We start from the raw sequence: 12795 nt of genomic DNA, 5'->3' as shown, positions 1-12795 counted from the left end.
AGTAGTAGTAGTAGTAGTAGTAGTAGTAGTAGTAGTAGTAGTAGTAGTAGATGGATATACAAATATATAATTGTAATTGTGGTGCGGTTAAGGAGCGTTCTTCGCATTTTTTTTTTTTTTATTTTGATTTTTTTTTTTTTTTTATTCTTTAAACGCGCGCAACGTTTGTGAAACATGCATCTTTTTCATTTTTATTTAAATTGTTTTAATTTATTTTATATTTAAATAAAATTACATTCGTTTGTATTAGGTATAGAATGCAATACATATGTACGCAAATATATAGGCATGTGTGGCAATAATTTAAATAAAAAATATTTATTATGTATCCACACATACACATACATATAGACATACATATATACATATATAAGGAATGCATTAATAAAACAAGAAAAAAGTTTCAGCTCATATTTCCATATGCCCTTAAGCATATGTGCATATATAAGAAGAAAAAAAAAAAAAAAAAAAAAAAAACAAAAAAATTATAAAAACTGAATAAACATTCTTTCTTTTTGTACACTCTATCATCAATATTGGCAAAAACATATAGAAATATATACGATATAAATCTTAAGTAATGATAGAAATTCTCATAGACCCCCGTCCGCTAATAGTACATAAACATTTTTTATTCATATTCGTAACCTTTATTTTCATGAACTATTTTAAATAAGCAAACAACGTCCTGTTTTTTTTTTTTTTTTTTTTTTTTTTTTTTTTCTTTTTGGCGGTTTCTTTCAAATTCTTTTTTATTTATCATTGCATGTGTGTATTTTCAGTTTTACTTTGATTTGAATTAAGTACATACATATACAAGGCTACATAACGCATTGATTTGCTTTTACTGACTCGTTATCCTTAAAATGTTATTCTACAAGTACACATATAATAACAAATAAACATGTCTTTGTATGTGTCTTCTATACATAAAAATTATGAATAACAATTAAATATTTATGTATTGAAGATAGTACTAATGTGTGCGGTGAGAGGGTTTTTCACGCTTATATAAACTTTTGCAGAGCAATGCATATTTTGAGTAAAAACAAAAACAAAAATAAATAAAAATTTGTATTTCTATTGCGGGGACTTTTGGATATTCATCATCTCAGGCAAATAAACAAGATTTTGCACGTATGTCAATGGATCGGTCGGTCGAATGTAATTTTCTCATCGTTTTCTCTATATAAAATTTTTGCGATAAATGTTTGTGCGCGCCTTCAATTTATAGGGTGCAATATATAAAAATTCTCGATTTTCTTTTTTCTATAAAGCATTATCCTCCTTTTTTTTTGGTTCCGTTCTGACGACATATGTATTATATTACTTCTTATTCCAATAATCACTATTTGCATTTTTCAAAGAAGCTTGATGAACAAACACACGCAAAATGTAGAAATTGTCTCGCTGTGGGTGCTATAAACGAGATAACTGATATATAGCCCAGCAATTTATCGAACGTAGAAGATGGCTGCTCACGAAACCAGAGAATACTGTGCAATGAGGACGATAGCCATGAAAAATGCCTTAAATAGGGCTGATTGGGCGCACACTGTAACTGTTATGAACAGATTGCAGAGCCTATGGTTAGTGGTAATCTATCAGGAAGAACGCTATCATATCAAACATCGGAGAAGAGCGAAAAATAAATAGCTACAAGGGAAGTTTCACAAAGGTCTGTGCTCGGTCAACTGATGTGGATTGCTCCATATGACATATTGTCTTTCTTGCCGACTAGCAAAATTGCAGACATTGCTGGATTCTCGAAAAGATAGGAATGCTATTGATTGCAAGCAGAAAAGAACATGAGCAGATTGCTATACATGTGGATGGTCACGAGTATATTGTCTTCACCAGCAGCCGAATACCTCGAATGTAAGTTCGATGTATTAGTGTGGAATGCTAAATATACTAATAATGAATAAAAATCAAGTAAATGATTCACTGTAGGTTCAACAGGTTCTCTATTTTTCCATATGAGTAACACTTAATACCAAGAATACATTCAACATGACAGACTGGGGTTGCATTGGAGACGCACTTTCTAGGATGGGAGTCCCGACGCGTATGAGAACCCTCGTGATAAGTTACTTTGTAACATTGTATCGCACACTCACGTACGATAGTAATAAAGGTACAGAGTTCCACAACATAACGCCAGTTATTTCGCTGGGCCCGGTTCTTGGTCTCGTTTTATGGAACGTCAAGTACAAAGATGTACTTAGATTGTCAGTTCCCATTGGCATCATTATAGTTGGCTTCGCTGACGGCATTACAGTCGTTGTCGTTACCAAACACATTAATCAAGCAGAAACCATGGGGCTGGGCGCACTAAGTTTAGACTTGCCAGGAGCGGTGCTAATAAGCAGGCGAAAAAAAGCTGAAAGTATACGGTTGAGACTTTGCAACGTTACCGTTACATCTTCCCCGGTACTTAGGAGTCATATTCGACAATCAGCTAAGCTCCAGAGAGCATATACAATATGCTGCGAATAAGGCAGCCGGAGCTCAATTGGCTTTGGCAAGGATCGTGCTAAATACTAAATAGACGGTTGTACTGTACGCGAGCTCGCTGTGGCTTGACGGATGAAATCGAACTATAGAAAAATGACGGTGGTATGCCGCCTAGGGACCGTAGATATGGGGTTTCCGGCGGAAGAGGCAGGCCGGGTGATTGCAGGAGCGAACCTGGTCGATATTCGGGCGAATTTGGTGAGGCGCATCTACTAAAGGATGTGGAGAGGGTAGGTGCAAGCAAACTTCCTCAAGAAGAAGGAGGGGCCGAAAGCTCGCTCATTTCAAATTTTTACGAGGCAGATGTATGCACACAGGATAATGTAAACTAATATCTGACTTAGTTTCTGACCGATCATGGCTGATCCCGCAGTTACCTGCATGCACTGGGTCATGACAAGTCGTTAATATGCTCGCACTGGTAGGGGACGTCGGACATGTAATGCTGAGCTGTTCAAGGCTTGAGGAATTTCGGCAACCAAGATAGAGGCCAGACGACATATGTTCTAGGCCGGCGGACATTCTGGCAGCAAGAAGTAAGATAAAAAGTTTTGCGGCAAAAGCGCCGCAAGAATTACGCCACTTAGAGAGCACTGAATGGGGAGAAGAAAATGTGGAAGCCAATAGGGTACTTCAATTAGATTCCGTTTAATGTGAGTAGAAGAGCATCAATTGCAACCAGCGCCAGTGAAGTAATACCTAGCGGTAGTCCCGCGGAGAGCACTGCTCGAAGAAGTGTATGAGTGGGAGGTGGTTTTAATATGTAGGCGCCATTGACGGCATAATATGGAAAAAAAAAACCCACACAAACAACAAAAAATAATTGAAACATAATTTGTCGAAGTCATTAATAATATGTACGAAGCGAGATGCTGTGGTCAAATTATTATAACATAGTGTTAAGGGTTAGATGTTTTACTTTACAATTTTTCCTAATTACCGTAGACCTTCGATACTACCGTACTTCTTGAATTTTGAATTGGTGATTGTAAAATAAAAGACTCTTGACTTTTTCACTTTTAATATCCGTTCATTGCAACCATAATTTTATCGGTCGGCTAAAGGGAATGTGGAATAATTCCATAAACTTATACTAAGGCGCTTGATGGGAGTGGATTTTATTATCAGACTAATATTTAGTGCGAGCTATTTGTTTCGTTCAGTTTTCGAGCCTTTTTCCATAGATAGATATACATATCTTGAGTAAAACCAGGCTTTGAGGGAAATCATTATAGTTAATTTATCTGCCTCTCCAAGCAATTGTCCGCTATTCCGTTTTCACAATCCGTAAAAATAGTTAACATTTCGTCGGGAAAAATGAAATGATATAAGGACAAAAAAATACAATTAAGGTAATTTTCCAACCTATGGCAAACATTAGTTGAAAGCGTAGCACGAACATTTATCATCCTTTGTGCTCAATAATATATGATCGATCCATTAATGTATCCCAATAAATAAAGAAAACTATTACGACTTTTATAAATTTTCATAAGACGATTAAGATGATGATAAGGTTTTCATTAAGAAGTTCACTCTATATGCAACATGACTTGTCTGCTAGTTTAAATTAGTGATTTTTTCTTTTGTTTTTTGTTTTGGTTGATTATCCACGACTGATCTGCATACACAGCCCTTGTCGTGGATGTATCGATTACATACTTTGGGAGTTATACGTTAAAAACTTGTGTTATCTTTCTCTGTTACTATTTGGAAGACTTTTCTCAGTAGAGATTGCATACCCTTAGATAAACTACCAAGAATAAAATATCGTAAAGAATCTTTAGGACACGTAGCCTTAACGTTACGGTCTCACGTCACTTTATGTGTCACAATACCAAAGAGTCGATCGTAAGATAACAATGATCTTGGGTCAAATATTATGCACGTTTGCGTCGAATAAAGATGAGTTTAAGTGACAATAATTGGCCAATCAATTAATTTCGAAGAGCTTTCGAAGAGAATTTTATGTACAATTTATCAGTTATCTGCACTCTTTCGCACATTGAAGGTTGAGATGTACTATAGTCTATTTATATAATGCAACTCAAAGACGACAGAGCGAGTAGAGGGGGGTGAGTAGAGGGGGGAGGGGGGGGGGAAGAAGAAAATTTGGCAGACCTAGAGATGACTCGATACGAAGAAAATTATTTTCGAATGGTAATAAAAAAAAAAAACATAAAGTATTCATCCAATTATGTAAATCCTTAGGGAATGGTAGGTGGAGAGGCTGGGAGGCTGGGAGGCTAGGAGGCTGAAATAGAGGGGCACTTGAGACAAACACACGTGCTCATTTCATGTAGAATTTAGTTTCGCATCTTACGAAGCGGATATATGTACCGGAATTTGCTGTTGGTTTCCATGCCATGTTACATGCCATTGCATCAAGATGAAAAAAAAAACTGATGGAAATACGAATTTCGAATTCAAGTTACTTGAGTAATTCGCCTAGTCTAGTCTAATTCATAAAATAATAGAAATGTGTCACACAATTTTATTAGAAATTTTATTGAGAATTATTGATCCTTCAAATCCTTTCCGCTGCAAGCTATACAAGCAAATTGATTAATGAAGAAACGACAAAAACTGTTTTTTTCCTTTTACAAGCGAGAAGACGATTTCAATACTAGAATACTCATCACGGAATACTTATTTTTCATCATCTAGTAAAAAGCGCTGAATTCGCTTTCATCTATAATGTCGCTAATAAGATGGGGTATCAACATTAAGGACTGTGAGAGGTTGTAATTGAAATGTACGGAGGTAAAATAGAAGATCAACTACAAATCAATAAACGCAGCTTTCTTTCCTAATATAAAAGTTGGGTGACCAATATATCTATATATATATATATATATGTATATATTTATAAAGACATGGAATTTATATTAAATGTAAGACAAATTAAATGATTAACGCGTAACAGTTGTGGTATCATACACTTTACGCAAACGCGATTATGCAACATTTTACTTGTCTATCCAAATGTATGTATGTAAACTTGTTTATTACGTGCCTTGTAAGGCAACTAATGAATTAACCGACTAATCCTTAAGTAATATTATTTCAACTTGACATACACACAGGTATTTTTTAAAGATGTATGTATAAAAAAGTGACTACTTTACAAACACAATTACACACTTACTCTCCGTTCTGTTATTGCGTTTTTAATCTGTGCTGTTTTGAACTGATTGCTTGCTAAATATTATAAATATCTTTTAAAATATTTAAGTTTTCTTTTTCTTAAGCCCCAAGAAAGTACTATAAAAAAGACTATGAAGAGATTTTTTAAAATACTTTGAGCTTTTCCTTTACAATCCTTTCAATTCCGATTAAAAACCAAAGTGAAAATTGAAAAATTCTTTGACTTTACTTTTAATAAACAAAAGCGGAATAAATATTTTTCAAAATTAAGAAATATTGTTCGCGTTCCTGTGAATAATTAAAAAGAGCAATTAAAATCGCTCCAATTTAAATATTTTCAGCGGTAAATTGATCATATCCGATATTCATCGTTCATCGTTTTCGGCGCTTTAATTAAAAAGGAAAGAGAACGGAAAGGTATACATACTTTCAAGCAAGCATAAGCTTTGCTTGGTAAGAGCTGTTATCAAGCAAAGTAAGAGTAATTTTTTTAAGGATAAGGAATCACTCGATATGCTTTTCTTCGATTTTCTTCGCACTAATATGAATGTTACTCTTGCGCGGTACGCAAAAATTTAAACGATATACTATATATGTTTATATAGATTATAAAATATTTTTATTTAATAGAAATTATAAAAATTTTTAAATTCTCATAATTAAGTTATTAATTATTATGGGTTATTAAGTTCTTTAGGAGCAATTCGGTGCTTTAGCTTCTTCACTTTTATATCATATATTCGTTTATTTTTTGAAATCTGATGGCAACGAGGAAGATCGGACATAAATTCGCCACGGATCAATCAACAATTTCATCTCGTTAACATCTCGTAGTAGAGATATCCACTTCCCGAGAATGTCGCGTTCATTATTCATTCTGATCCTATATTGATTTCTTGGATAAAAAGTCGCTATATTCTATTCATTTCCGATGTCGTAAAATGATGGACGCATTAACTTAGTGTAGGATGTAGTGTGGGAGCGTTCTGTTTTCGTTAACTGTTTTTACGAATACTTGACAGAATTATTTAATTGTGCGGCCTTGTAATTTGTCAAAGTTTTAAGTGAATCAGATGCGACATATATGCGCTTGAGATGAGATATGAAAATTTTTTTTTTTTTTTTTTTTTTTTTTGATATGTAGTTTTAATGGCAGGGAGAATAATGCCACTCGGATGGGAGAGATATAAAAAATTAAAAAATACTTTTAATAAAAAGCCTCCCCTATTTTATATTTAGCAACAAAAAAAAAAAAAAAAAAAAATTTGCCCTTAAAGTTGAATAGTGCGTAAATAACAAAATACCGCATGTATGTTTGGTTTAAACAAACGTTGGGCAAAGCAAGGTTTTTTTTTTTTTCTTTTGCTTTAAATGACGATTTCCTCAGTGGATGCCTCCTATACATGCTATACGGTGATGGCCAGAAAGTTATAGGGAAATGGAGAGAAATAGCGAACGGCTGTAGCCTGGTTAGTGTGTGCCTCATTTCAATCGAGAATTGCTATATCTTTACCCGTTCACTATATAGTGATGATTCTCATCTACTCGGTTACGCGGCAGCTCAACTTGTGGCTTCCGCCAAAGTTATGTTTGCGATTTCCATACCATCGCCGTCACCCGTAATATAAATACAAATAACACAGGATCTATAAGCAGTTTTAAAACTTTCAATTTGGACTTGATTTGGTATTCTGGTGAACATGATCTGCTTGCAAACATCCGATGAGTACTGACAAAAAGAAGTACATTTACATATAGTATACACATAAATAATTTAGGATCAGTTATTGCTCCGAATATTTATTTATAAGAAATTTATGATGATGTTTGGAGATGATCTGCTGGTATGGGGAAACCTTTCAGAACGAGAGATATTCCAGGTTCGCATGGAAAAAATAAAATGGAATTTTTTCGCTTTTAATCGACTTACATACATGTGTATGTGTGGCACATGTTATAATAGTTCGACAGATAGTAATTATACCCTGCCTACCACTTGTGGTACAAGGGTATATGAAGTTTGTGCGAATGTACGCAACACAGAGAAGGAATTGAGACCGGCCCAATTTTTAGTAAGTCGATCAATTCAAAATCATTTTCTGAACCGATATAAACTTGTCTGTTCGTCTTATATTGTTGGACTTAATTCACAAATAGAAATATTTTGATAAGATTTGGTATCATGTTTGACATGTCTTGGCAAGAAAACGAACGCTATTGAAAAGGGCTCTCAATCGGACCATTGTTCCGGCCGCTTCCCATTTAACGCATTATTCTGAAAAGTTGTCATCTGAGTTCTTACATCAAGTGAAGTGATGTAAGGTATTTAACGGTAGTCGGTGGCTAACTATTGGGTTTTTGGCCGGTTTTATATAATTTTCTTTTTTTTTTGTCATTTTTAAAGTAAACCTATACCGGAGATGTGAGAGCAACGAACAGTCTTTTAATATACCATCGAAGACACATATTTTGTGTTATTTAGGAATAAAAAAAAAACACGTTTGCTATCCTTAATAAAATCATTGTTATTTTTTCTGATTTTTTTTCTTGTTGTTGTATTTCAAAAGTGTCAGAAGTGATGGGTTCATAAGTTCAGAGTGCTTTTATGCGAAATTGTTTGTGGTATGCGATATCTCACCGTCTTTCTTGGAATCGATAGAAGAGATAAATTTTGGACAACGACATGTTTCTTTGTTGTATCTAATTTTCTTGATTTGTTTGCCTAGAGATGATAAACTCTCACCTTAGGCATCCCTGTTGAAATGTTCTGGAATGGCTTAATAATTTGTATCTCATTATGTTTACAGATGGGAATGTATATATATATATACTTATATATATATATATTTATATATAGTATATATGTGAGTGGTTGGTTATATATAATAATATTTTCGTTGTTTTATCTGGCTTTCTAAAAAATATGTTTATTTTGTTAGTTTCTTTCGATAAATTTTTTCTTGTGTTGTCGTTTTTGTGCTAAAATTAATTGTGTGGCTAAATAAGGCAAACGTCGTTAACATTTTTAAATGCAGCAGCGGTAAATAAATTGTTTTTGTAATGTATGTGTTGTAGGAACGCATTCGTGGTAAAATATATACATATACATATATGTATATATATATACATATATATATATATATATATATGTAGGTATATATATATATTTAAGAATGTATATATATATATATATATATATATATGCACATACATATATGGCAACAATTTATAAACTTAACACGTACATCTAATGGAATTATCACAACAAGTGTTTTCTTTTCTTTACTTCTATTTTTATTCTTATATCATAGGAGTTTTAACACATATACATACTAACATATAATGCGTAAATGATAAAAAAAGCTCTTCGTTTTAAATGATTTATTTTTCTATCATTAATTGTCATTACATTTTTATTTTTAATGGTAATCGATATTATTTGAAATTTGTTTACATACACTAAAGGGAAGTCAGGAAAGAGAGATAGAGATGGAAATATTAAAAACAAAAAAGAAAAAAAAAAAGGTTCGAGAATAAACTGTTGATGAAAAATGCATTTCTTGACCGTTCATATGTTTCTTCTTATGAAGGAGTTATCATCATACATATATATAAAAAATATATAAAATTTTGTAGGTACGTAAATAAGTTTGAAGTACATTTTCAAATGACATTCTACCTATTGGCCCATAAGAAAAGGGACTTTAAATCTCTCTCTTCAAATTTCCTCCTTCCAATTATTGATGGATTAATCGAGTAACAAAAATTTATACTTAATTTTATTCAACGGTTGACAATAGTACTGATACAAAATTCTTATATACCTGATTCATCCATTCTGCGATCGATATTTTTCACAATTTCGCTTTTATTCGTCAAGCTTGTCTGTGTTTATGGATAATGAAATTTTTGACAACTCCATTACTAGAACGGCTTGCGAGAGTGAGAGACGTCGGCTAACATTCTAGGCAAGTAGATTTAAAATTATCGATATTGGGACGGAAATGAAAACAAAAAAAAAAAAAAAAAAAAAAAAAAACTGAAAAGAATAATATTCTTTATATCCACATTAGTTTGAAACGACAAAACTTGTCGTTTGTTACATGTACACCTATAATGTAGATTATGTTGAAAAGAGTAAGAGATTTTTTGTGAAATCGGTTTTGCTTGAAATGCAATTCATTTAAGTATACATATAATGGTCAGTATTATCGATGCCCGTTTGCAATTTAAGCAAGAGAAGCTAGCTTAGCAATGTCATTATTATTGTAGAAAATCTATGTTAAATTTATTATGAAAGTTTGGCATAGAATGAGATCGCCAGAATGATAGACAGAAAGGGCAAGTTTTGAGCGATCGATCAAAAAATGAAACTGTCCCGCGAAGATTTCTCTTCTTAAATTACTTTTTTTATATATATTTTTTTCATAACAGGATTACAAAATAAATATTGCATTTTTTCAGAAATTCCATTCAGTATGACACTGATAGGATATTTGAAAAGACTGACGAAATATAACGTTATCTGCATGCAAATTATAGACTATATTATCTCTTTTCCGATACGCGTTTCAGATATGACGTCAATATTCGTAATGATCTTACCCAATATCGATAGAACATCAAATACCTCTCTTAATAACTTTTCGCCGAAATGACATATATACAGACCAATATAGTAAATATCATAGGAATTCCTCATAATTTCATGGAATTGTACTAATTTTTTTTTTTTTTTTTTTTTTTTTTTTTTTTAAATTGCAGCTATGTATAGTGATAGTGGGCGATTAAGCCAAGTTTTAACTTGACCTAATGACGATCAAAGTCGTAATCGAGAAGTAAAGAGAAACAACAGCATAGAGTGGATAGGTTTTAATACAAAGAAACAAGAAAAGCCTTCGAGTTTTCCTTACATTCTACTTCACTCTATTTAAACTGATCGAGTAAAAATGAGTTGAAACAAAAAAAAAAAAACACAGGTAGAGAAATTAAATTTTGATATTTCAATTGGCATAGCTTCAGGTTTGCGTAAAACAACTACGGGCAAACGGAATGCAGTTATATTTAGTAAATCTAAGATGCGGCGTGTGATGTATGAAATATCCATGGGGGAATTTAGGAATACTGTTTGGACATATTAAACAACTATGGGCATGTGGTTTTTTTCCTTTATTATTTCTTTTTGACTTTGAGTAAGCTTTACATGTCGATAATATTGCGAATAATGTCAAACAAATTCTTATCTATAGATGCAAGTTTTGCTTTCCTAAAACATTATCATTATCGCGACTCATTGTCAAGGAAAAATCAAATGCATGAATAAGATTTGGCTATATATGTATATATGCTTTCCCGAATGGGAAAAAGTTAGTTCATTACCATATTGGATATCTAGTTGGAAAAAGAATATTTATGAATTTGGAATATGTTCCGAGTAAGTGAATCCAACTAAGATGAAACTCTTTATATCAAGAAATGATGAAGGATGGTTTTCTTCAAACGATTATTTATCTTAAAGCATTTGCATATTTTAAGAATGGATTATGTTTCCTTGTCTGTGAAAATTACTTTTAGAACATAACGTGGTCTGCTGAGCCGCAGTAGAAAGTAAACAGTTTATTCTCTCATTACGCATACGCTCGAAAATGGAATTAATTTGATTTTAAACACATTTTATACTAAGTTTAAAGATGCGAGAGGATGATGCCTCGCAATGAATTTACCGGCGTTTCTGTACTTTTTTTTCCCATAGCGGTTCAGTTGTTATCTATTTGAGACGAGTAGCTTTCAATTTCAACTAAGTTGCCATGAAACTAATGCTCGTCGTGTCCGGCGGAATAGAAAAGAGAAAGAAAGAGGGTGATAGGAAGGGAAAGAGAAAAAGAAAGAGAAAGAGGGGGCGAGAGATGCAGGTGCTAGTATTTAGAATTTACTTGAAATTATTATTTATGCCTACTTATGTATGCATACATCGATCAATATGAAAATGCCAATGTAAGTGGTTATTGTTTTGTATTTGGAAGTACATACGTATATAAGTGAAATGGATTTCTTTTTAAGTTTTATTCTTTTTTTTTTTTTTTTTTTTTTTTTTTGATTTTTTTAAATTTTTAAAACTTTTTTTTTTTCTTTTCTTTTTTTTATTACTTGTTAACTTTTTCATTTTGTTTGATTGGGTTTGTTTGCGCGTCACTAAATATACACAAAAGATTCTTTTTTGCCGTATTTATGGTGGTTGGTAGGAGTAAGAGTAAAATATAGTGTAGTAGTAGCGTTAGTTATTGTTGCTGTTGTTACTACTGTCAAATTATATATATGTGTGTATAGACATAGCAGGGGCAACCAATTGGAATATAATATTGATTGCGTAGTCTATTTATCCGCTATCCTCTGCATCACTATAGCTGTTTTGGTTTTGGGTACCGCGCTCCTCCAGCAGACTTCGGTTTAATTCTTGGATGCGGGCTGAGAGCGCACGTCTTCGCGGCGTACCAAATGATGGTATCGGTGGCGGTTCAATTAAAGTATTTTTCTCGCCTTCAGGTAACAATTTCGTTTCAATACCACGAAACACATCAGTCCACGGCAATGACATAATCAAAATTCAATATTTCGGGTGGGATTAAAGATTGTGATTGTTGTTGTTGTTGTTGTAGTTGCAAATATATATATATGTATATATATATTTTATTTATTTTTTATTTAAGTAATTTATAATTATTGTATTTACAAATATGTATATATTATATATATACATATATATATATATACACATATATATACATAATATATATATATATATATATATATTTATTAAGCCAGTAATGCATTTTGTTGACAGTATTTACATAATGTTATGAAGAAGGATAGTGTTTATGTATGGGTTTTGTTGTTGTTGTTGGTTTTTATTATTGTTTTTGTTTTTGTTGTTGTTGTTATTATTGTCATACAGTGTAGAATGAGAATGCGATTAATGATGAGATGAGAAAGAGATATAGCGGTAATCATATCATTGATGGCGGCGAGACATGAAATAATTTCATTTGATTTGTTTTTGAGAAAAGAAAGAAACGAGAAAAAGAAATTTGAATGATTTGATAGTTTGTGGACACATTTTGCAAATTAATTTAA

General features: G+C 32.5%; 1 protein-coding gene across 15 annotated transcripts in view; it reads right to left on the bottom strand.

Annotated features, from left to right (window-relative positions):
- The window catches only part of LOC119644909 (potassium voltage-gated channel protein Shab), a 109351-nt gene that overhangs the window by 23880 nt on the left and 72676 nt on the right, over nt 1-12795 (bottom strand). The window contains exon 5 of one of the 15 annotated variants that reach the window (XM_038044646.1): nt 11773-12201. The exons of the other annotated variants lie outside the window; for them this stretch is intronic. Coding sequence (XP_037900574.1) covers nt 12041-12201 — 161 coding nt within the window. The 3' untranslated portion in view covers nt 11773-12040. Of the gene's footprint in view, nt 1-11772; nt 12202-12795 lie in introns of those variants that run through there. 15 annotated transcript variants of the gene reach the window in all.

This window comes from Glossina fuscipes, unplaced genomic scaffold, assembly GCF_014805625.2.
Source record: "Glossina fuscipes isolate IAEA_lab_2018 unplaced genomic scaffold, Yale_Gfus_2 1, whole genome shotgun sequence".
NCBI lineage: Eukaryota > Metazoa > Arthropoda > Insecta > Diptera > Glossinidae > Glossina > Glossina fuscipes.
Note: the sequence above shows the minus strand (reverse complement) of the source record. Positions and strands in the feature narration are given on the sequence as shown.